Here is a 26,444-nt window from a genome sequence, read left to right as displayed (position 1 = left end):
AAGGTCAAAGTTGTGTGTGGAAAAAACACCAAGCGCAGACATGGTTTACTGATATTATAAAACTGTGGATTTTTTTTCCTACCAATATGTGCCTCCTTTAAATACCCAAAAGATCTACACAGTTATTATAAACACTTCGGGAAGACAAGTCAGTGAAGGACCAATTTAAATTATTTACTAGAAATTTACTTTTCAGCTGTTGCCTATTTCTGGTGAAGTGAAACCAGGTGGCTGACCTCTGTAAGATCATCATCATCATCTCTAATATTGCTTGTAAGTTTACTAATACTGGCCAAAAGAATAATTACAACCTGACTTTGAAAGTTAATGACTCCTCCGTAACCTTGTCAATCATGGAACACTTAACTATTTTTTCTAAAAACATTTAAAGCTTTGCTAGCTTTCGTCAATATGGAAAATTTCATAAAATTTTACCTACACCAATGGCTTCTTTACTTCTTTTGTGACATAATTTTATGTTTATTTTTCTACTATTTTTATGTTGCCCACAATTACAACTTTAAAGGGAATACATTTTTATAATTGTAGTTTAAGATTTTATGGGAAAATCTGTGAAATACTTCATGACTTTTCTTAGAGCAAATGTACTTTTTAAAAGAAAAACTTATGTATTTGCTGTTTACAGTAACACCTCTAATACCTTCTTTTAAAGTCAGTATCATGAACAGTATTTTCAGAATGTGTAAGGAAATGATAGTAAAGAAATATTACATTTTCTCAATTTTATGAAAGTTCACCATGTCTTACAATTTGTTCATTAAATGACAGTATGATTGAGAGTAGGAGTAGGTTGTTCCATTCATCATGAAATCACCTTATCTTCATGCAATTCTTTACCACTGAAGCATACTAGCAAATTGTGGAGAAAACATAAAGCAAAACAAAAGAAAAGGAAAAAAAAAAACAAAAAACAAAAAACAAAAAACAAAAACAAAACCCACCACTTATCTTGAAAGCCAAAATCTTGAGTGATGCTTAAGAGAATCCTTTGGAAATTTCTTTAGATTTTTATATTATGGCTAAATATTAGAAACCTTAGACTACATGCATATAAATGTATACATGCTGTACATTGTATTTAAGTTGCTCAAAATTAGCATCATTCTCCTAACTGAAGGAAGAGGGTATAACCCAAATAGTACTAAGGAGGCTTCATCGCATTACGTCGTCACGAGAGATCAGTTTTGTGTTAAGCGCAAACTTTCAGGGTTAAAACTACCATCTACAAACTTACCTGGTGATCAGACCGTTTGACTAATAAAAAACCTTCGAAGTACAGGGGTAGAGCAGTGATCTTTAGTCTTTCCTGGAAGATCCTGCGAGGGGCAGGTTTCGGAGGCTTCTTAGCCATCATGCCCTTTGCTTGGGTGTCTGGCTTGCTTTCAGTTCTGTCCAGCCTCAAACAAAATGAAATGAACTGTTCAAAGAGGAAGTCTCAACTTGCCTTTTAACCACCAACCCTTCCACCAACAGAACACACACACACACACACACACACACACACACACACACACACACACACACACTTTTAGTGAAGTAAAAAGATCAGGCACAGACTAACTTTTAAAAGGCAACCTCTGCCTAAACTTCACGTGCTTAGATTTACGGTAGCAAAATAAACAGCAGATTATCATCTCCTAAGGATGAAAGGAGCAGGTGCAGGCAGTGTGAGACAGACACCAAAGATGCCTTTGGCTTTTCCAGTTTTTATTTTTTGCTTATTGCTCTCTTGTCTTTACGTCTAAAAGACACGTCTTAAATATAAACTGTATTCATTAAAAAATACTTCATTGAATATCTTTGTGTTGATTCTTTGGATATATATATATATATATATATATATATGTAATATATATATATGAGTTTTTGTTGTTTTGTTTTAAAACAGGGTCTCATTTTGTAGCCATGGCTGGCCTCAAATTCTACTCTGTAGACCATACTGGTCTCAGACTCACAGAGATTCACTTGCTTCTGCCTCCAAAGTGTTGGGATTAAAGGTTTATGTCATTATACCTAGCCATGGCCTGAGAGTTTTAAAAGAAAGGGAAAGGGGGCCTCTAGAAAAATACAGCAAGGAATATTTTGATTTTTTAACATTTACTTAGTGTGTGCACATGTGTGCAAACTGACATGCAGGCAGACTTAAGTGTACACATCCTACAATACATTGGTGGAGATTAGAGGACAATTTGTGGCAATTGCTTCTCTCCTTCGACTATGTGGGGCTCAAGTGTTGAACTCAATTAGGCTTGGCAGCAGGTCCCTTAACCTCATGAGCCTAGATGGAAGTATTTCTGTTAGCTAAAGTCTCTCTTATTATGTCTTTTTTAAAAATCATTTATAAAGGCAAATGAAGTAAAACCTAGCTCATCAAACCATGTAGGTTCTTTTGGTCTGTTGATTTGTAAGTAAAATGAATCCTTAATATGCCAAGAATCATTTACTTCTCCTTCAACCATCTCCCCTGAATCTTACAAAATTCAAAAATCTGTCTTAAAAATCATCAGCCAGTTAGACCTGTCAAGAATCCCAACAGCATTGTACCCTGGCATCTCTGAAGTGGAAACCCTTTTACAGATAGTTCAAATGTACTGACCAGGCCCCATGATTTTTCTTTCCTCACTCACATGAAATATAAGCAAATTAAGATGCTTCCATCTTTAAAACAGGCTAACAGATTCTCCCTGATTTTGAGATTTCCTCTTCTTCTTCTTCTTTTTTTTTTTTATTGAAAAAAATTTCTAAGTATTTATGGCACTAGCAACATTATGGCTCCAGCAACCAAGCAAGCTCCCTTTTTGACAAATTCCTTCCGCTCTAGTCATTATTTCCTAGACCTCTCAAAGCCCTTTGGTCTTTCTCCTCATGGCTCCCTGTATTGCGTGCTCCCGTGCCCTTCTGTCTCACTCATCCTTCAAGAGCCCGGTGAAATCTTTCTGTTACTGGGAAGAGTTACTTCACTTGCTACTTATTAGTATTGATTAAGCCAGCAAGTCTGAATAGAAATGTCCAGTCCTCGTCTGGTACTTCCTAACTTCAGGCCCTTAATATTTATGGATTTATTATCATATGCATCACAATACATTGCAATAGACTGAAAAGACTTTTGAATTGAATATAATTGTGCTGCCAGGTGTGAAGATGCATGCCTTTAGTCCCAGCACTTGGGAGGCAGAGGCAGGAGAAATCTCTGAGTTCTGACCAGCCTGGTGTACAAACGGATTATAGGACATCAGAGACCTTGTCTTGAAAAACATATAAACATATATATATGTATATATATTTAAATAATTTATATATTTTTAATATTTATTTTATGTATTTATTTCTATATATTTATATATTTTTTCACATTTATATATAACATACAAATATATTTTATATAAATATGAATAAATAAATATATGTGGGGTGTGTGTCTGTGTGTGTGTTTACAATACATAGCTGGAAAAGAAAACAGCCTTAATTTTAACCACAAGGAGGAATATATGAATGAGTAATGAGTCACACAGTCTCAATTTCAGTCAGGGTTTTTTTTTTTTTTTTTTTCATTCTGGTAGGATGAAAGTGTTTTCAGATGGGGAAAATGAAAATTGCAATAGAACCTCAGAGATTCCTAGGCAAAAAATATAGGGTTTTTTGCTTCCCTCTTTACCCAACAGTTATAGACACAATGAGTGTTAGCACTCAGAACATGCTTTTCTACAGTATTTGGGTCAGAAAAAAAGGTGAAGATCACTGCTACTGAAGTTATGCTAGAAGCACTGTTTAATAATTTAGTTTGTTAACCTTAGCATTTTCAGTATTGTATGAAAAATTACTCTTAGCTGGTAAGAGCTCTTCTGAGGTCTATGTTCATACTATTTTTATAACATATTTTATCATTTATATATATGTCTGGAAATAGTTTGGGGAGTTGTGAATCTCCCCTTCTCACTTTTTAAGACAGGGTCTCATTATGTAATGGCCTGGAACTCACTATGCAAGCCAGGCTGGCCTTGAACTCACAGGGAGATCTGCTGTCTCTGCTGGGATTGAAGGTGCACAGCGCCATACCCAGCTGAGGCTGTGAATCCTGATTGACAACTGGTGTCAGAGCACCTAGATTTAAAAATGAACAGAAAAGGTTAACAAAGAGGGGAAGATGTCCTCTGAAAGTAGGTGGTGATATCCAGCACACCAGAGACCCAGACGGAATAAGACGGGAAAGAAGCGGACTAGTGAGTGTGGGCATTTTTTTCCCCTCTGCACGCTGGCTTCTCTGGTATGTGTGTTCTGCTGGGCCATATCCCTCCTGTCATAATGAATGGAGACTTATGAAATCATGAGCAAAATAAACCCTTCCCTCAAGTATTTTGTCACACTGGTGAGCAGTCTAACACAGAGGCCAACGAGATACAGAACACCAGTTCCCAAATCAGGTCAATCACAAGCCACTGCTAGCTTTAACGGAAAGTAGGAATTCAGATAGAGCAATAAGACTATCGTGCTAGTCAATTTAAAAAAAATTATCTTACCATTACAAACTCAATATAGACAAGATTCAAGTCTATATTTTTCTTTTAAGATCATTTAACTGGTGCTGCAAGAGGAAGCTGCTGATTGATGCTTCACACTCATTTTCACCCTTTCTAAGAAATAAAAACCTCTGCACTTTTCCAAAAATCTTTCCAGGTAGGACTGGGAAGACTCAATGTGACTGGCAAAGCAGAAGAGAAGCAGAATTATTTCTTCTGTTGCCTTTGGTTTTTCCTACCAAAGAAAAGGCAGGAATGATTCATAAGCACTGGCCGTTTCTATGGTAATGTGATGCGATGCTGCACTGTCTAATCGCTCCCTTCCCGGATGATAACTATGTAGCCAGGGGACATCCATTCTGCTGGGTGCATCGTGTTAGGTCTGAGGTGGTCTGAACTCAGACGCAATAAGTAGTCTTGGTGTTCACTGGTATTTGTGGAGGCTTCCGTGAGGTGGCGGTTTTGTAACTGTGGTGACTTCCTGATTGCATTGCCTTTATGTAGTTAGAGACCAACATTATTACCAGGTTCCTAATTTTTCAATTTGCCTCATGTTTGTAGAAACGGTGGCTTGATTCCGTAGAATCTTTGAGCATGGTTCCTGCCTGCCTCCTAAATCCAGTTTTATTATTGCTTCCATGATTGTGTGCGCTGTCAAATGCCTGATCATGAATTTTAATCTGAACTGATTACGAATTCTTGTTCATTTTTTTTAACTGATCTTAGATATATACAGTCCTTCATTGTCTACAGACTCAGTGAAATTTTATTCTAACAGCAGTACTGTCCCATAATGAGATTCCATTTTACTAATTTTAAAAAACTTTTAAGAAAAGTTTTTTCCTACTTCAGCTACATAACATTTCTGCCCCCGTACCTTTGCTGGAAGTTTTTCTTTGTATTTCCTCTTTTACAGAATCTCTTATTTTTATGTACTACTATAAAATAAAGTTTGGTATTTTATCATTTATGGTTTGATATGGTCATTTTGAATAAGCAGATATTTAAAGATGATCCAAACTTAGGTTGTAGTGTGCCATTCCCCCTGAGACATCATCAGGGGGAATCTGGAAGTAATTTACGTGCAAGGTGAGTTAGATCACACACACAGTGAGCGTTGGCTTCGCAGAATTCGAAATTAAGCTCTATGAGGCACCACTGCTGTAAGTTAGGTAGGTAAAGTGCTCCTGCCGGTTGGTTTTGATGATTTGGCGGGTTCCAGGTCCAGCACGTTTTCTACCTTTATGGCTCTCTGGGCTGTAAACTTGATGAGGGTCTCTAGAAAGCAGAGGCATTCTTCCTGGTAGGCTCTGCTCTCCTCATTGTCTGGCAGGCTTCAGCATTTTGATGACAAAAGGGCAGTGGCTGGCTGTCCACTGCTGTTCTGTCATCCTCAGTGTTTCTACAGTCGTGACCTTTCTGAAAGTTTCACTTGGACTTTCAAGAGCTTCATACTCTGCTGGGGACAGAATATTTCCAACCGGATACAGGTCTTCAGGTCTGGAGGAAGGTGGAGGGAGTCAACTCACAAGTTATGGTGGATGACGTCACCACTGACCCAAGCGTTTACACCTTCTCTGCATAGTGAGGTTCTCTGTGTCTTTAGCAGCTGGGAGACCCAAACATTCACTGCCAAAGTTGTTTATTCTCCTGTGGTTCAGAGATTGCTTCTGCTTGTTGGTTCCAAAAGCTTCAAAGCAGAACTCCAGTTTTGCTCTGGAAGTTTTGATATGACTGTCTAGAGTAGAATCACCCTCAACTGCTTCTTCAGCAAACAGCGTCTGCGTGTTGAACAATTCAACATCCTATACTTATATTTGGTCACGGGTCTTGTTTAAAATTCTCACAAAGCACAGTGTTGCATTTGAGGACAACAGTCCCAAAGCTATTTTCAACACGGGGGAAAGCCTCTGTTTCAGCTGCCAGGATCGGCTGACTCCTCTTTGAGGTTTATCTACTCCTTGCTATTGTACAGTGTACAAATCGCCTGGATTCTGCCGTTTCTTCCCTTTGGAGAATAGGATTAATAAGGAATTAGCTCTGCTGCCCTCTGGCGGATCTGACTTGCAAGCGCGGCACACTTCGCCGCAATCCTGGGCTTAGCTTATCTGGAACGCCATCATTCTAAAATAATCTGCAACCACAACAACAACAATAAAAGGTTTATTTACTTTGTAGGCGTGAGTACCTTGTCTGCATGCATGCATGTACTTCATGTGCGTGTTTGGGTTGCAGCTGAGGCTAGAAGCTGAGGGCGTCAGGTCCTCTGCAACCGGAGCACAAAAGGCTGAGCTGTGTTCTGGGTGCTGGGAACCGAACCTTGAGCCTTCGCAAGTACAGCAAGCGCTCCTGACCTCCTGGCCAGCGAGATATCGCTGCTCTCTCTCTGTCTCTGTTCCCCCCCTCCCTCACCCCCTCTGGCGTTCTGTCTTAGGAGAAAAGCAGCTACAGGCTGAAACCACGTGACTCCAGGTGCTCCAGAAGTGGTAAAGGATAGTCCTCGGAACATCGCTTCATTTTATTTTTCTTGTTTTCCAGTGTAACCTATTAATCCGTAATATTACCGCATGGGCGTATTACACATTTTTTTTTCTCAAGGAGCACGGGTGATGCTCAAGACCTGCTTTCCAAAAACAAGCTGCGAACCGCGGCCGAAGAAAACGAAAGCGAGGAGAGCAAGGACGCTTCCCTACAGGGTGGAGGACGGGCGAGAGGCGGGGCCACGGGCGGGAGGGTGGGACGCTGGGCGGAAGGGCGGGGCGACCCGAGAAAGGCGGGCTGATAGGTGCGCGGCGGCCGGGGGGCGGGGCGAGGGGCGGGGCTCTAGATTACCCAATAACGGCCAGCGTTCTAGCGGGCGCGCCGTGCCTCTCGCGCATGCGCGGCTTTTTTGAATCTTGTGTTGTTTTTTTTTTTTTTTTCCCCGCTAACGCGGCTCGTAGCTGTTTGTTCACGGCTTGGTGTGAAGTCAGGGTCTGGCGGCTCCTGGGACGCCCCGTCCCAGATGTAACCCTCGCCGGGCTACTTATAACCGTTCCGGAGCCTTGGCCTGCTTCGGTTTGCCTCTCGGGCCCGGTGGGCGGGAAACATGGCCTCGTTCCATCTGGTAAGTGCGGGTCGCGGTCGGGCCTGCGCGGCCGCCCGGTGCGGGAGCCGTCGGGACGCCGCCTGTCAGGGGTGAGGAGGTGCAGATCCCGCTTTACCGGAGGAACCGGACTGTTAGGCTCCAGGCTTCCCGTCGTAAGCCCGGCAGTGCCTGCTTCCCTCCCCCCCACCCCAGAAGAGATTGTTCCAGAGTCTACATTTCAGCCTTTTCCAAATTCTCCCGACTACCGTACAGATCAGTCTTGATGGCCTGGAAAAGCTTGAGTGTTAAATTCTCCCCCCCCCCCCAAAAAAAAAAAAAAAAAAAAAACCCAAACCCCTGACGATCTACTTTTTTTTTTTTTTGGTCGAAATACTGCTTTGTGTGAAGTTTTCAGTTAATGATAGAGCTTTATTTACAAGACAACCATATTTTGAATGGTTGTCAACTCTGAATGTCTGACATGGACCTGAACTTCATCGATGATTCATCGATGATCTCCTGTTATGTAGTTGTATATGCATGCTCAAACCTGTCTGAAATATAGTGTATAGTATATATTATATAATGTATATTGTATATAGCATGTCATACATATTATTTACATTCATATGGTCGGAGAAAAACCATTAAAGCCATAAAGAATAAAACTTAACAAATGCCTGCTGTACATTATCAAATACCGGACATAACCTTACAACTGTTTTGAACTTTGTAGTTCTGACATCTGTGTGTTGTCTATATTTAAAAGATAATGGGAGGGAAGAGTTGGAGATTTATTCTCAAATTATTCTTTATATACTCAAGGGTTTCAAGGGAATTTCCTACCGTAGACATAGTTTTCAGAGAACCCTTTTTTCCCCCTTCTTTTTCCCCACAGTAGGCTTGGAGTTGGGATGGGGAAGATGAGGGAGTGCTCAAGCGTACTACTGGATTATAGGTCAAGAATTCTGCTTAGCATCCTACCACAAAAAGTCATTCATTCCAAACTGAGTTTGGAAAATCTGATTGTCTTGTATACTTTTTTTTTTTTTTTTGAGAAGTACAGCCTCATAGTGGAAGGAACTCAATTGAGATCAATTGAAGGATAAATTGAAGTTGGTAGATTGTACTTTCAAATAAATATTTTCTAGATTTTAACCCAGTAATTAAGGAACCTTATTTGTCTTGCTTTGGAGTGTGCCTAGAAGTCACTGACATTCTAGTAGGTGCTCAGTATTCATTTGCAGGTGACCTATCTTGTCCGAAAGTTTTTCCTACTTAGCAGAGGAAGAAGTAGCATTGTACAGGTGTGTATGTCTCAAACATGTTTCAGGGTGCAGACTTGTAATTCTTCAGTTTACTGAAATTAGAAGAAGTTTCATAAATTAGGGATTGGAAGCTTGAGTAATTTATCATTCTCAGGATTGGGTTTTATTTCAGTGCCTCCTGTGATTAACACTTGAAAGAGACCTGAGGGTTTGCTTGAAATGTTTCCTTTAAATAATAGTGGGGCTATCGTAAAAATGCTGTAGTTATGAGTTTGTAACATAGTGGTGTAGAGTGTTTTTCGTTTAAGCCTATGCCTAATATTAACAATAAAAGAAAATTCATAATAAAATCAAATTGTTAGATATCTTTTTTCTCAGTTTGCTGTCTATAAAGTAGAATCCATTTATTTCTTTTTTTAAGTACTTTGTGAAGATTATGGGATCTTGTCTTTCTTTAAGGATATTTATTTAATTTTTTTAAAAAATTTATGTGGCATATCTTTTTGTTGTTTGGTTTGGGGACAGTGTTTCATGTAACCCAGGATGGCCTTGAAATAAGAACTCACTATGTAGGTAAGAATGACTTTGAACTCCTGTACTTTGAATTCCTGCATCCATCTTCTAAGTATTGGGATTATGGGTCTGTAAGACTACTATGCTCAACTTTTGGCAAACCTTCCCTACCCCTCTTGTTTCTCAGGCTGGCCTCAAACTCTTCTGTGTACTCTTTGTAAATGCTGGGATTACACGTTGACCACTACCTCATCTTTATGGGTTCTGGAGCTTTGACCCAGCTATTCCCATGCTAGGCAAGCATTTTACCAACTGAACTTTATTCCTGGAACAGCCTTTTTATATGTTAATATAGCATATAGTTTACTAGGAAAGCTCTGGAAAGAAAATAAATTATCTCAAGACAAAATCTTCATTCCAAGTTTCTTTATGATTTAGACAAATGTTTTGGTATGTGGGATATGGATCTGTGTTTGTTGGTTAGAAGGTTCTCCACCTTTACATGGATTCTAGGAAGCCAACTCAGGTTCACAGGCTCCACCACAATGCTTTTGCCCACAGGGCCATCTCCATGGTCCTTCTGTGTTTCTTAATATCTAATTTGTTTTTGGCTCTTCTTTCTTTCCTAAGCAAAAGAGTATGAGTAATAGTAGGTGGAACCAAACAATGCAGGTATCCCTATGGGTGGGGGGCTGTAGTGATTCAAGAACTGGTGTGTAGGAGCAAGCATGAGTAGGGTTGAAAGGGTGGCCCCGCTTCCAGTGCAAGGGCATTAGATGTTGAGAAGGTAGTTTCCATGTATAAAAGGACAGCTTGTGTAGTCAGATGAGTTCAAATATGGAAATAGGAGTAATTCACATAAGAAGGTCCTTGGTGAGGGGTGAATCTAGGTAGGGAGAAAGTGAGCATTTTAGTTAGAAGCAAACTGCTATGATATGAGGAGGGTACCCATGCAAGACTCTTTGCTCAGCACAGTAGTTGGAATCCTGGTGGTCCTACAGGGTGTCTTCACAGGATAGTTGCTTGGAACTCGGTGAGAGAACAGGTGGAAGGTGTGGCTGGGATCCCAGTGTGGGAAAACTTAGCTGGTAGAAGTCTGGGATGTTTGATCAGACAGAGTGAGGTCACTGTAGGGATTAAGACAAGTTGTGTTAGTGAGCTTAGGTGATGATCACATATATTTTTTTGTGCTTGGGAGGAGAAAGGATAACCTAGAACGGATCCTGTTGTAGGGATCTGAAGTCAGATACAGAGAAATACAGGTGCACACATACACTCTCTCTTGTTTTAGAGGCTGGAGAAAAGATGGTAGCTTCCTCAAAACAATGAGCACGTGGGGCATCCAGTTCATTCCTGATTTCTAAACTGAAACTAAAGGGAAATGGGCATCTCTTTACAAATTGTGGCTTTTAGAGCTGGTACAGCCAACATAAATATTAGACTAGAAAAAGTAGAATATTTTGCTATTACTCATTATTACTCATTACTCATATACCATTTGGGTTAAGTAAAAGTGGGGCTACATAAAGAACTGGTGTTGTTAGTATTTTCATCTTTAAGAGTGTGGTAGTCATCATCTTATTATAGAATCTTCAACTTGAAGGTTTTCCTTCATAGTTCTACGCTTAAAAGATAAGGATGGCATGTTTTATCACCATTTTACTCTTTTTTTTTTCTATTATTTTCAATTCCTGCCTTTTTGTGGTGGAGTACTTCAGTTTTAAAATTATCTTAATTTTAGATAATTTCATTATTAAGAATTTTTGCTCTCTGTTGATAATACACAACTTTAGATTTTTATTTTTATTATTTACTTTAGGAAGAGGATTTTCCTATATGACCCAGGCTGACATCAAACTTAGACACCTCTTTCACAGGTCACCATGGCAAGCTCCATTTTGGCTTCAAGGGTTGTGTATTTCAGATATCTTTTGAATGCATTACTTTTCTTATTTTTAGGTTTTTCTTTATTTTTATCTTTGAATTAAATTTTCTCTTGGGACATTTTACATTTTAAACACTTATGTCTTGATTTTTCTTTTCTGTTTTAGAGATGTAAATGTCCTGTAATCCACAGGTGTTGGTCATGTTTGAGACTTAGGCAACAGAATACTATTTGTGAGATACACAACTGTAGTCATCTGTTCTATAAATATTCTTGTAAGGTCCAGAGGAAACTCCAGTTCCTCAAACTTCTAACTAGCCATCTTGCCTGCTTCTATAATTTTTTTTGATAGTATATGGACAATTAACAATTAACAGATTCTTGTTAAGTGAGTACATGAAAATATGTTCTCTTGTTAATACTGTATTGTACTGGAATTATTTTGAAGATGAGTTGTATTTGATTATAGTTTAAAAATTGATAGTTAACTTTTCTTTCAGGATCATCTAAAAAATTATCACAGAAGATTTTGCCGGCCTTCCAGGTAACATGTTTATACTTGAACTTTTAAGGTGATTTATTTTCATCTTCAGAAAATGGATTTGAAAATAAAAAGAAAAAACTGTTACCTTTGACTGATTAATCTGTATGCCCACTGATAATTTGATCTTTTAATTATTTTATATGACAGAAATATTAACACAAATTGTGTATGACTTAGTGGAAGTAAGAAAAATATTTACATAGAATCATAGACAAGAAGAATTGAACACTGAATTATGAAAAGCACTGAATGATAATATTAATGAATTATACTAATTTAGTAAGTTTTTGGACCATAAAGAACTTGCATTCTTGTTTTTCTTTTCTGTACTACTAGTAAAATTATTTAATGGACAAAAATATTATATTATTTATAGTAGGATTATAAAGTAACAAGTATCATAAAAGTTTTATATATAATTTAGCTATTAATTTGAAGTACAGCCAGCCATGTAAAAAATTGTGTGAAATTTATATGTGTTTTAATATGAATGAAATCTTTAAAAGTTTAAACAAAAGTTTATCAACCCTCTTTAGAGGTAATTTATATTGACTGAAATCCAGATGTCCTTCATTAGGTGAATAGTTAAACTCTAATCTATTCATTGCATAGATATTATTTATCAGTAATTATAATTAACTTTTCATTTGTGCAATAACTTGTATTGCTTTTTAGAGAATTATTCTGAGTAAAAAGAGTCGGTGCAAAATATTACATAATACACAATTACATTTCTGTGGAAGGTGATGATGATGATTATTATTGACACAGGGTTTCTCTGTGAAGCCATGGCTGTCCTGGACTCTTCGTACATCGGGTTGGCCTCGAACTCACTGATGTCCATCTGCCTTAGCCTTCCTGAGTGCTGGGATTACTGGCATGAGCCACTGTGCCCGGCAGATGATTATTTTTTAAATGACAGAAATTTAAAAATGAAGGACAGATAATTGGTGGATAGGGGTTAGGAATGATAGGATGTGGTGAGGAATGAAGGAAGTTAGAAGGAAGTAGATATATTCCTGCCAATACATGAGTCCTCATGGTTACCAAACCATTCAGTAGTCTTCTCTGATTGTGATATTGAATATATAGAGGTAATACATTGGGAAGAATAATGCATTCCCTAAACACACACACACAGACACATACACACACAAACTGAAATAATCCACGAAAGATATTTACTGATAACCACATTGATTAAACCAGTTAAAAGTTTTGAGTCTTTTTTAATGGTCAGATAATGCAGACGCTTGCTTCTGAAAGGCTCTTGGTGACCAAGGTAAGGTGCACAGTGTTTTTAAAGACAAAACAACACAATTGCAGCAGTCTTTGGGGGAGGGAGTTCCCATTAGTTTGGGATTTGGGATGCTCTAGTAGCATGTGCTTTCTTGCAAAGCTCGGCAGTATTTTCCACATACTACATGACAGTTACTTTTCATTTATATTTTCTCTTAATTGTTATTATTATTACAATTATTTTCAAGACAGGGTTTCTCAGTACAACTCTTGCTCTCCTGGAGCTCGCTTTGTAGACCAGGCTGTCCTCTGGGTCCTGAGTGCTGGGATTAAAGGCATATGCCACCGTTGCCTGGCTTTATTTTTTTCTAAGCTTCCACAAAAATCAGTTATTGCATTTAATACATCTGGACCACAGTCAGGGTCACGGAGCATTCCAAAAGTGATGCCAGGGTGGATGTTGCTCTTGGGGTTTTGGAAGGCTAAGAAGTATAAGTATCTAGGCAGACACAATAAAGTTGGGACAAGGTGGTCCTACATTTGTCATTTCTAAACTTAAACACATCCTGAGTAAATATGTATATGGCAGTATAAAATCAACACAGTATGTTATTAATCTATTTCTGTTCATTCATAAATTGCTTATTAATTAAAAATGAATGCTGTTGAAAAGTGCACTTGAAAAGTTGCAGAGAACATATGTTACTTAAAGATGTTGAGACTGGTGTCTGTAAAAGTGCCTGTAATTATAGCTCAGTGGTAGATGAATTGCCTATAATGCCAGACGTCCTGGGTTCAGTTGCCAAAATAAAAGCAAAACATTTCAGAACCAATTTAGTTTCTTTTAAAAAAACCAGAATTATTAGTGAAATATAACAGTTGTCTGAACCAATTTTAATTTTAATAACCAATTTGAATTTTAAATGCCGATATTCTACTCAGAGTAGATATTTGTAGATAATAGCATACCTTCTCTTAATATTACATACAGATAGGATGAACCTGATGGATTTATAAACTATCAATTAATTGTCTTGTGTTCAAAAAGCAGAGATACTTTTTCCTATTTAAAGCTAACATTTTATATGAAATTTTCAAGCAGACAATAACATAAATAACAGACATAGAAATGATATATTTTCTTTTTCTTTCTATTAGAGCACCCAATATTCATAAAAAGCAATGCCAGAACGTGCTGGAAATCGTACAAGACTGTTTTGAAGAACAAAGTAAGGCTTCATTGTAAGATGGTTTCTCAGAGTTGGTATAGATGAAAACAGATTTAACACTAATGTTAAATGTAGCAGATGTATTCTAACATTTAAGTATATGGAATAATTTCTGTATAGTTTTGAGTATATATAACCAATCCTTCTTGTAACTTTTGGTATATTGAGGAGAATATTGATATAGTGACAGTAATGTGTCATCTTTAATTCACTAGATTCCTATAATCTGGAACTCTGTAGAGCCATACTTTCCTCAAAAGAAAATATTTCTCTGATGTGAAAATCTAAAATCATAAATGCTTTAAAATCTAGAAGTTTGGATATCATACCACAAATGGAAAATTCTATGAAACTTTATGCACAAAATTACCTTCAGTCTTTTTGTGTAAAGTGCATGTGAAATATAAGTGTTTTATGTTTAGACTCAAGAAAAGCCTTATGCATATGTATATATTTCAAAATCTGGAAAGAGCATGAAATTAGATACTTATAGATCCAAGCATTTCTATAAGAGAGAAAGTGTAATGAAAATAAGAGTGTAGAATTCTACGGATCATTTGAGTTAGAAGTAATTTTGGTAATTTGCATTTTTTTTATTATGAAGTGATAAATTAGCACAAACACACCAAACAAAGAACGTTCTGAGGCTTAGCAGATTAGGTGAGTGGTGAGATGGTAGGTGCCATGTTTCATGTCATTTCCAAGAGCATGGTATTGGTCTCCAGTGCAGCAGTGCTCAGAGAGGAGACCTCTGAGGTGTGAGTAGATTATAAGGTTTCTGTCCTCATGAGTGAATTTATGATGTGTCAGTTCTGTATTTTGCTCCCTTGGGATAAAATAAAGACTCTTGTTAGGTCTGAAATTTCTGAAATCTCTGTTTCTTTTAAATTACTCTCTTTTTCCTTCTTTTAAAATCATTCTCTTATGTTTATTTTGTTCTTCTGGGTCTGAAACCCAAAGCATTGTGGCTGTTAGGGAAGCACTCTGTCACAGAACTACATTCCTAATTTAGTCTCAGGTATTCTGTTAGCACAAAAAGTAAGAGAGCGGAAAACACATCTTCATTACAGACTGAAAATAATTTCTGTATAGTTTTGAGTATATATAACCAATCCTTCTTGTAACTTTTGAGAATATTGATATAGTGACAGTAATGTGTCATCTTTAATTCACATTTTCAGGAATTTTGTGAACATTTTCAGGAATTTTGTTTGCTTTTCTGTTTCTGATGATAGTAGGTTTGCTATTTCTAGTGTTTGAATTTGGAATTTACAAGTACAGAATGATAGCAATCATTTTCATTTCTTCTAAACTAATACTTAGAGTTTTAGGGAAATAGGTAGTAGAATAAGTTTGAATATTGTATTGATGTCTCTATTTCTTTAGCCTAATTGTGATTTGAAGAGTCAACTGACAGTTTTTCACAGGTCACATAGAGCAGTGGTTTTCAGCCTTCCTAATGCTGCAACCCTTTAATACAGTTCCTCATGTTGTGGTGACCCCAACCATAAAATTATTTCTATTTTATAACTAATTTTGCTAGTGTTATTATAATGTAAATACCTGCTATGCAGGGTTTCTATTATGTGACTCCCGGTTGAAAACCACTGATACAGAGCTACTCAGTTAGAATCTTTCGAGACAGGGTCTCAGTATATAACTGCCTCCCTGTTCCACCTGACTGCTAAGGTTTTTTTGAAGTTGTATTCCATATTGCTCAGCTTTCTTTTTTAATATAAATCTTGTCATTTATTTTTATTACAGATTCTACAGAAACATTGTTTCATTCAACACCTAAAAAGAAAGACATTCATAGTCAGTCATCAGGCAAAGAGGTAGGTCAAACAGGAGAACTGCTGTAGGTTTGTTGCTTTTAAACAGTGTTCTTATGTACATTTTACTTGTCTTATTTAAAGAGAATCCTATGGTTCTATTGAATTTCATAAAATTTGGAGGTATTATAAAATTTTGGTTTGCTTATTTCTAGTGTTTGAAATTGGGAATTACAAGTACAAAATTATAACAATCGTTTTCATTTTAACTAATATTTAGAGTGTTAGGGAAATGGATAGCTTTAAAGTTCCTGATGAGACTGACAAGCTTGGTTGTTTTCTAAAGACTTGTTGCTGTCCAAAAAAACTATTTTTGTTTGATGATGTGCCTTAAAAGAATAGGTTGATTTGTTATCCAAAACTATTATATTTTCTGTTAGAATTATTTCCTCCAAGTACTGTGTTTGAACCCAGGCTTCACATATGTCAAACACAGGGCTGGATCACTGAACCACACTCCGAGTTATAAAGTTTCTGAAGCTAGTGATCTAAGACATGCTATTTGGGAGGATAGTACTAATGGGAAAGGTAATATAATTGTAGAAGGAAAGTTCGCTAAAACTGATAACAGCGTGTTCTACTACAAGCAGACTTGGAGCTTAACTATGCTGCCTAGGCTGGCCTTGAGTTCACTATCCTGATTGCCAGTCTATAGGTAGGCTTTGGTTAAAGGAATGCAGACAGCCACATCTCAGATTTTGAGAGACTTTTTATAATAAGAGAAATTATGTTGATCTTTGAAAAGTAAAGTCAACTTTAAATTTCCTGGGAACTTGACTTGATCTTACTTATTTTTTATATTAATCACAGGTTATTTACTTTGTATCCTAGCCATAGCCCTCTCCCTCATTCCCACCCAATTCTACCCTTCCTCTCTCATCTTCTCCCTGCCCCTTTCCAAATCCACTAATAGGGGAGGACCTCCTCTCCTTCCATCTGACCCTAGCTTATCAGGTCTCTTCAGGACTGGCTGCAATGTCCTCTTTTGTGGCCTAGCAAGGCTGCTCCTCCTTCGGGGGGGGGGTGGTGGTGGTGGTGAAGAGCTCTCCATTGAGTTCATGTCAGAAATAGTCCGTGTTCCCCTTATTAGAGATAAGGGGAATTTGGATACTGTGCTACTATGGAATATACCCGAGCAGGGGTTCTAGGTTATATACATACATGGTCCTAGGTTGGAGAAACAGTCTCATGAAAGACCCCTGTGCCCTGATATATTTGGTCCTTGTGGAGCTCCTGTCCTCTCCAGGTCTTACTAACTCCCCCTTCTTTCATATGATTCCCTGCACTCTGTCGAAGGTTTGGTTATGAGTCTTAATATCTGCTTTGATACACTGCTAGGTAGAGTCTTTCAGAGGCCCTCTGTGGTAGGCTCCTGTCCTGTTACTTGTTTGCTCCTACATCCAATGTCCATCCCATTTTTCTTTCTAAGTGAGGATTGGTCATCTTATCCCGAGTCCTCTTTCATGTTTATCTTCTTTAGGTGTATAGATTTCAGTATATTTATCCTATCTTATAGGTCTGTATAAGTGAGTATATACCATGTGTGTCTTTCTGCTTTTGGGATACCTCACTCAGGATGATCGTTTCTAGGTCCCACCATTTGCCTGCAAATTTCATGATTTCCTCATTTTTAATTGCTGAGTAGTATTCCATTGTGTAAAAGTACCACAATTTCTGTATCCATTCCTCAACTGAGGGACATCTCGGTTGTTTTCCAAGTTCTGGCTATTACGAATAAAGCTGCTACAAACATGGTTGAGCAAATGTCCTGTGTACTTGAGTATCTTTTGGATATATGCCTAGGAGTGGTAGCTGGATCTTGAGGAAGCACTATTCCTAATTGTCTGAGAAAGCCCAGATTGATTTCCAAAGTGCCTGTACAAGTTTGCATTCCCACCAGCAATGGAGGAAGGTTCCCCTTTCTCCACATCCTCTCCAGCATGTGTTGTCACTTGAGTTTTTGATCTTAGCCATTGTGATGTGTATAAGGTGAAATCTCAGGGTCGTTTTGATTTGCATCTTCTTGATGGCTAAGGATGTTGAGCATTTCTTTAAGTGTTTTTCTGCCATTCTACAATCCTCTACAGAGCGTTCTCTATTTAACTCCGTGCCCCATTTTTTAATTGGATTACTTGATTTGTTGCTTTTTAACTTCTTGAGTTCTTTATATATACCGGATATTAGCCCTCTGTCAGATGTTGGGTTGGTGAAGATCTGTCTGTAGGCTGTCGTTTTGTTTTGATGACAGTGTCTTTTGCTTTACAGAAGCTTTTCAGTTTCATGAGGCCCCACTTATTTATTGGGTCTTAGATTTAATTCCATTGATCTTCCAGTCTGTTTCTGTGCCAATACCATGCAGTTTTTATTATTGTTGTTCTGTAGTATAGGTTGAGATCAGGGATGGAGATACCTCTAGAAGATTATTAAAAAGGATTGTTTTAGCTATTCTGGGTTTTTTGTTTTTCCATATGAAATTGAGAATAGCTAAAACAATCCTGTATAATAATCTTCTGGAGGTATCTCCATCCCTGATCTCTTTGTTCTGTAGATTTAGTGTTTTGATTATGTGGCAGGAAGAGTTTCTTTTCTGGTCTAGTCTATTTGTTGTTCTGTAGGCCTCTTGTATGTTTATGGGCATCTCTTAAGGTTGGGGAATTATTTTTCAATGATGTTCTCAAAAATATTTTCTGGGCCGTAGAGCCTGGAATCTTTTTCATCTATTCTTGTTATTCTTAGTTTTCGTCTTGTCATGGTGTTCTTGATTTCTTGGATTTTTTGTATTTGGAACTTTTCCAATTTTATTTTTTCTTTGAGAGATGTATCAATTTCAGCAATTGTATCTTCAGCTCCTGAGATTCTCTTTTCCATCTTTTGTATTCTGTTGGTGATGTTTACCTTTGTGGTTCCTGATCTCTAAGTTCTCCCACTCCAGGATTTTCTCTGTTTGTGTTTTCTTTTTTGATTCTAATTCTGTTTTCATATCTTGCACCATTTACTTCATCTCTTTGAATGTGAATTCCTGTTTGTTCATGATGGCTTCTATTTTTTTATTCATTACCTCTTTATGTGCCTTGAACAATGCATAATTATAGATTTCAGATCATTTTCTTGTGTTTCAGCTGCAATAGAATGTCTGTTGAGTTTTGGAGACTCTGGTGAAGCAGTGATGTCCTTGTTTTTGTTACCTGTATTCTTACACCAGCCTTTAGCCATCTGGTTGTCTGTAGCCTTGAGTGATTATTCTTGGAGCCTGTACTGCAGACTGCATTGACCTGTCTCTGTAGTCTTGAGAAATCTCTGCTGGATTCACTGTCTCTGCTGGCTCACTGTTTTTTACCCAGGTAGCTGGGGCACAGATGGAAAAGTCTAGAGCTGCTCCAGTGTCCCACAGGCTTCCTTAAGATGGTGGAAGATGGGATTTGGGTCCTAGCTCAGCTCTGCTAGGTTCAGTGGCTGAGCTGGCTGTGTTGTTTCTGACCCAGGTGGGCTAGGCTGCTGGGGAGCAGGCAGGGAGATATCTGAGCCTAGAGCTGCTCCAGTGCCCCACAGGCCTTCTTCGGGAGGAGGACAATGGAACTTGGGTCAGTTTCCTAGCTCAGCTCCACTAAGTTCTCTGTTTATGCTGGGCTTACTGTTTCTGGCCTCTATGAGCCAGGCTGCTAGAGCAGTTCCAGTGTCCCACAGGCTTCCCTTAGATGGTGGGGATGGAACCAGGGTCCCAAGCCAAGTTCAGCTCTACTGTGTTCACTATCTGTGCTGTGCTGTCTGATTCTGACCTTGGTGATCCAGTCAGGTGGGGAGCAGGAAGAATGGAGCCATGCCTCCCCCACAGTACCAGAATGTATCCTCTCCACTGGGTGGTGAGAGTGAGTGCCACTAGCAGCACCACCAGGAAGGTGTCCACAGCATGTTGAGTTTAGTCTCCTGGGTTTGGAAACAGGAGCCTCTAGTACCCAATAGGTGTCCACAGGACTGTGAGAGTGGGGGCCCAGGTTTAGAGTTTTACCCACAGTACAGGAAGGTATTCACTCCACATGCAGTGAACACCCAAGGTCTGAGCCTACAGGCACTGCTCTCAGGAAGATAACCACAGAAAGTGGGCTTCTGTGGCAGGTGGCCTAAGACTGCGGGGTCAGAACCACATGCGCTGCAGCTGCCTGTCCCAGGAAGGTATCCATAGATGGTGGGTTCGGGTAGGTGCCCTAGGGCTATGACAGTGTTGGGTGGGAGCCCAGGAATTTTCCCTGGTATTAGCCTGGTAGCCTGAAGATGGACCTTTGAGTATCCCCATGGATTTTCCTCTCACCTGAGAAACACAGATGTCAGGGTTTTGGGGTCCACAGTACAGCCTGCCAGTCACCCTGCTCTTACTCCTGAGCTTCTTTTCAGATACTCTGAAAGGTCTGTGCTACCATCTTCAGGTCTTTTGAAGTTCCTTTTCTGGGTAGAATAAAATATAAGAGTCCAGCAATGTCTTACTGCAAACAAATTATAGATTTAGAGTTTTGAGAGAGAAGTAACACAGGTTTTGGAGTATAAAATCTGCAACTAATTTTCTTCACTCGAGAAAAAAGTTTCTTATATGTCTCCTGACTTAGGGAGGTTTTCTTCGCTAGCTAGTAGATACAGGTATTAAATCTATCTTCTGTTTTGCTGAGAGGACTGTTTTCCACAGGCTTGGATCATTCAGTTTTTTTTTTTTCTGACCTTGGTATGTATGTATATAATTTTTAATTTAAGACAGTGTCTCATTTGAGCTTGAACTCAAGAGCCTCTTGCCTCAGTTTCCTGAATACTGGAATTACAGATGTATGCCATTATGCTTAGTTTTATAAAATTTCTGAGATAGGGTCTCATGTAGCTTAGGCTGACTTTGAACTTGTTGTGTAGCCAAGGATCTTGAATTCCTGATCCTTCTCCTTCCATTTCCTAAGTATTGTGATTATAGTTGTACACCAGCAGGTCTGATTTAAATGTACATTTTGATGAATTTTTTTATAGCCATGTTCTACCTAAGATACAGAACATGAAAGACTAAGATTTTATTCATAAGTAGTTATAATAATAGACAGTTGAGTATTTTTTTCATTTTTAAATATATTCACCTAAAGTTGGTGATGTCTTTCTAAAATTTGTTAGTGTTTTCTGGATCTGTAATGATATCATCCTATATATTCTTGACATTAGTTATTTCTGTTTTAGCATTTTCCTTCATTAGATTGGCGGGACTTTGGTCTTTTTGGAAAAGGAAGTTAGCTTAGTTGATTCTGTTTTACAATTGTTATTAGTCTTACTATTTTTTATTTATATGTATATATGTATTTTTTCTTCTCTAAAAGATATTTCAGAACAGTAGAGATTTTCTATGTATTAGATGGGGACTTTCTAAGCTACAAAGTTTGCTGCAGTTTTCTTATTTCCAAAGTAGGTTTAGATAGCTCAGTGGCTTAGAGCTGTTCTTCCCAGAGGATTTAAGTTAAGTCTCAGCACCCATGTTGGCTTCCAGCTGCTTAGCTGAAGCTCCAGGGAATCTGACACCCTGTTTTGGCCTCCATACTATCAGCACACACACATGTAAGTAAAGATAAAATGTAATTTTTTTTGTTATTTTTAATGTATTATATATATATATATATAATTAATGTATGTGAGTGCAGATGCCTGAAGAGGTCATAGATACTGGTTCCTCTTGGGGCTAGAGTTCCAGGGAGACTCAAACTTGGGTCTTTTGGAAAAGTAGTGTGTGCTCTTCACTACTGAGCCATCTCTCTAGCCCAATAAAATAAATCTTATTTAGAAATGAATTTGTTCATTTGACTAAAAATGGAGTTTTATTACAGCTGTACAAGTAGGGCAGGTAGCCAGGTTCATAAGGGAAGAGGACATCAAGTCTAGAGACATCCATGTACCGGCTACTGTGCTGTGAAAGGAACCATGAATGCTAGCTCTGAAGAATAATATGTATACACGCTCAGGTACCCATCACTCAGTGTACCATCAGTGAAAGACAGTCATGCATGTCATTTCTCTTAAGGAAAGCCTTTTGAAACTAAGTCTGTTTTTATTGTATTCTGCTTCCATGGACATCTCCTGTCCATCAAATATAATACCAGAAGGAAAAAAAAATGTTCACTAAAAATCATGTTTTGTAAATTAGTAGGAAGACTGCCGTGAGGCTCCACCTTGTCACTTGTTAAAGAAGTATTATAAAAACAAGTTTATAGATTCCTGGAAATGATTAGCCCTTTAAGAGAGTCCTTTACACGATTAGGTACACTGTGTTAACGATTTGTTATATAGAGTGAATTCCTAAGTATTCCTGTTTTCTTTCGACTTTTTTTTCCCCGTATTTCTTTTGTGGTGTTTGCCTGCATGTATGTCTGTATGAGGTGTCACATCTTTCACAACTAGAGTTACTAACAGTTGTGAGCTGCCCTGTGGATTCTGGGAATTGAACTTGGGTCCTCTGGAAAAGCAGTTTTTGCTCTTAATTGCTGAGCCACCTCTCCAGCCCACTCTTTTACCTTTTTTTAAACTTTAGCTTAATGACACCATTTTGTATTTCTATAAAGTTGCTTTTTTGTTAATACAATCATTTGTGTTAATGCAGTTGTAAGTGTTAGAGATATTAGTGTTTCATAGTTTGTTTATTCTCTCTCTGTTCAGTAGTAGTTCAGCTGCTTTGTTGTTTAAAAATTTCCCCCCAATTTTAAAAGCATGCATATAATCAGAATTATAATAATTCCAATAAAATAAAAGTAGATCAAATCTATTTCTTCTGTGATCAATGCCAGGCATCACATTCAAAATCAGTTCCGGTTTCTTCAAGGTGGAAAGAAGCTTCGCTGCAAGTTTCTGCAGAACCCAGTGAAGCTGCTGGTGGATCAGGTTGGTAGTCACGACATTTGAAAACCTGAATGACCCTTGGTTGATTCATCAGTTTCTGCAGGCCCCCTGTGCCCAGATTCTTTGCCTTTGTTGCTGTCCTTGTGGAGCTGCTGTCCTCTCCAGGTCTTACTACCTCCTACTTCTTTCGTAAGATTCTCTGCATTCTGCCCAAAGTTTGGTTATGATTTTCAGTATATACTTTGATACCCTGGGGAGGAGGACCTCCCTTATTGGTGGACTAGGGGAGGGATGGCGGGGGGGGGGGAGAAGAAGGAGGAAAGATGGGACTGGGAGGAGATGAGGGAGGGTCCTACAGCCGGGATACAAAGTGAATAAATTGTAATTGATAATAACAATAAATTTAAAAAATGCTGACTGATAAAGGTGGTGTGGTACATGCATTGTGTAAGGTGAAAAGGTGAGAGTCAGACTAGGTTTGGTGATCGTGGTTAGGGTTTATTTTTTCTCCCCCTTTTGCTATTTCTTTTACTTTGTGATAGGTGCTTTTACTTTGTGATAGATGCACTGCTACTTTTTTTAAAAACATTTTCTTTATCTTTGCTTCAAATTAAAAGACTACTATTCTGTTTGAGCTAATAGACTCAAAGACTTAAATGAAAAATTTAACAGTTGCTTTCAACATTTTGTTGTGGAAACTCTTGACCCTTTCATACCTTCATTGGTGCTCATAAATTTAAGAAGTAAAAGGATGTGTATGACATGGTTGCCCTTTGTGTCATGTCTGTTTATGTTTAAAATGTAAATGTATATTTAAATGTTTTATTTATTTTTGTTTATGTGTGTATGTGTGCACTGTGATTGCAGGCCATAGCATACATGTGGAGGTCAGAGGGTTACTTTGTGGAGTTGGTTCTCTTCTTCCACATTCACATGGGTTCCGGGGATTGAACTCAGGTTGTCAGGCTTGTTTGGTAAGCACCCTAAGTCACTGAGCCATCTTGCCAGTCCTGAAATGATGATGATGATGGTGATGGTTTTTGAGATAGAATCTTATTATGTAGCTCTGAACTCACTGTGGAGACCAGGCTGGCCTCTAAATCAGTGATCAATGTGCTTCTTCTTGCCAGGTCCTAGGATTAAAGATATATGCCACCGTGATAGCTGAAATTATATTTTAACCATGCAACGTAACACTTATTTTATTGTAGAATGTATGACTCTCAACTCTTAAGTTACTTACCTTCCTATTTTGATTAAACAGATTTTTCCTAGTAGTAAATATACAAAATAAGATATTAATATTATTATCTTTTGGAGAGCATACTTCATCTGAAATGAGTTTTATATGTAAAGCAATATAATATTTCATATTTGTTTTATCAGATATATTCATTTATTAAGCTTTCTCTTCTGAATTATTCTTGTTTATTGAATTTCAGTTAAATTTAATGCACTTATGAATTTTGACCTCATTTGTTTATTTTTAAACTATATCAACATAGTGTTACACTCTAGATTTATGATATGTATGATTAAAGCTAATATTTTCATTTATATACCTGCAATTCACAAAAGTTTTCTCTTTATTCAGTTCCCGGTAACTGTTAAAATTCTAACTAGAATGGGCTTTATATAGTAATATAGTAATTTTTTGAGAATCATCATTTATGTTTCTGTCCTCTATATGTATCTACAATATATATGTATATGTATGACTACTACAATATATATGTATATGCATGAATATATATATATACATGTAAACACACATGTAAATATATATTTATATATGTATAAATAAATGCTAAAGTTTGCTAGAGATGTAGAAGTTTAAAGGGCACAACCTAGCATTTTGCTGTACTCGTCACTACAGGCAGAACAGAGGCCCCATGGCCCACATTATAGAGCAAGGGTTGAAGTTTTCCGTCTGTGTTCTTACTGAGAGGATGTAGGTTCATTCCTTCCCTTGTAGTCTTGGTTCTGGACTGCAGACCTCTCAGGTGCCAGGGACAAATGGGAGGTGAAAGGAAGCCCAAGAGACCACATTGTGAATGTACCTTAAATCTTCAGTTTTCTAGGTAGTTTCCCTACTCTCTCAGGTTTAATATTATTATTGTTATTGATTGATGGATGGTTTTTATGAACTTCGTGTCTTCTGAACATTTTTAATTGTTATGGTTGTGTTTTAAAAGAACATTTGATTTAAATAGTGTTTTAAACTACTGAGAACTATCATCATATAATATTTTCTTAGTGCAGGCTAATGGAATTCATCACACAATTCTACCTACTGATGTTGTTTCTAAAAGTACACCGGACTCAAACAGAGTGTCAAGTGAAAAAACAAATGGTCGCCACAGTGCTCCTGATGATGACTTTTACTTATCTGTTGGCCCCCTTGAGGTTCTTTCGGATGCAAAAACATCTGTGTTGCAGAATGTTACTTCATCAGTTGGCCAAAAGAGAGCGAATTCTGTCTTAAATTCAGTAGATATGCAGTCTTCAAATACAGGCGTTTCTGTTAAAATCAGGAAAAGGTAATTTTTTTCTCTAAGTAATAATAGTTATGTTTATTTTTTCCTTATACAACAAATGTTAATTTAGCTTTTTATGTAGGTTTGAAACGAGGTTAAGGGAAAATGTGAGAAAAACCAATGCTTTAGAGAAATTTTGAGGTTAACTTTTTTATAGTCTATGAAAAACTTTTTTTTTTTTTTTTTGGTGGGGTTGGTAAGATGGCTTAGCAATTTAAGGTACTAGGTGTGCAAGTCTGAAAACAAAGTTTAAATGAGACATCTGACTCCACAAAATTGTCCTCTAATTTCCATGTGTGTTTATCTTTATATATTGTATATTTTGTATATATCATTGTATATTGTTCATATTCTCTCCACCCCATTATCTTTAACTTCTTGAAAGAAACAGTTTATATTTCCTACATATTATTTGTATTTAGGGTGAGTATTAAGAATCTTTCTAGAACAGCAAAGTGTTATTGAGTTATAAACCTCATTCCATTTCTTGGAGTTTTCCTTTTTGCTGTTAGGATCCTAAAAATAGGTTTTAAGATTCTTTGTAATTTGGAGACCTTTGTAATGACCGTAATTTAACTTATAGGAAAATTTGGCTTATCTTTTTAACCTTTCAGGCTAACCTTTGATGATAAAGTTATTTTGGACAAAGCAGAAATAGAGAACGATGTGACAAAAGTGGAGGATAAAATATCAGAAGGCCAAGAAGGGACATCATCAGAAATATCTCAGAAAAGAGACTCTTTGAACTATGAAACTCAACCACAATCTAAGAAGAGTTTTTCAAAATTGTATTTAGAAACTGTCAAGAGGAAGAATGAATCCAGGTAAAGTTATTATGAAACTGTCCTTTTGGACATTTCTTCTGTCTCTAGTAAAACTATATCTGGTGGTTCCTAATGTTATTTAATATAGAATATCTTTAAATTTTTTTATTGAAATGTAAAAA

At 37.6% G+C, this 26,444-nt stretch overlaps 2 protein-coding genes across 3 annotated transcripts in view; one reads left to right on the top strand and one right to left on the bottom strand.

Annotated features, from left to right (window-relative positions):
- The window catches only part of Stap1 (signal transducing adaptor family member 1), a 35,765-nt gene extending 34,330 nt beyond the window's left edge, over positions 1–1,435 (bottom strand). The window contains exon 1 of the mRNA XM_021626898.2: positions 1,256–1,435. Within this exon, the coding sequence (XP_021482573.1) occupies positions 1,256–1,375 (120 nt within the window). The 5' untranslated portion in view covers positions 1,376–1,435. The remainder of the gene's footprint in view (positions 1–1,255) is intronic.
- Positions 1,436–7,468: 6,033 nt separating this feature from the next.
- Positions 7,469–26,444, top strand: part of Cenpc (centromere protein C) — a 54,376-nt gene continuing 35,400 nt past the window's right edge. The window contains exons 1-7 of one of the 2 annotated variants that reach the window (XM_060380839.1): positions 7,469–7,644; positions 11,772–11,815; positions 14,213–14,283; positions 16,048–16,118; positions 22,910–23,003; positions 25,219–25,501; positions 26,113–26,322. In XM_060380839.1, the coding sequence (XP_060236822.1) occupies positions 7,627–7,644; positions 11,772–11,815; positions 14,213–14,283; positions 16,048–16,118; positions 22,910–23,003; positions 25,219–25,501; positions 26,113–26,322 (791 nt within the window). In that variant the 5' untranslated portion in view covers positions 7,469–7,626. Of the gene's footprint in view, positions 7,645–11,771; positions 11,816–14,212; positions 14,284–16,047; positions 16,119–22,909; positions 23,004–25,218; positions 25,502–26,112; positions 26,323–26,444 lie in introns of those variants that run through there. The other variant, XM_060380840.1, reaches the window with a different exon arrangement.

The sequence above is a fragment of the Meriones unguiculatus genome, chromosome 3 (assembly GCF_030254825.1).
Source record: "Meriones unguiculatus strain TT.TT164.6M chromosome 3, Bangor_MerUng_6.1, whole genome shotgun sequence".
NCBI lineage: Eukaryota > Metazoa > Chordata > Mammalia > Rodentia > Muridae > Meriones > Meriones unguiculatus.
The sequence above is the reverse complement of the archived record's forward strand: the minus strand, read 5'-3'. Positions and strand labels throughout refer to the sequence as shown.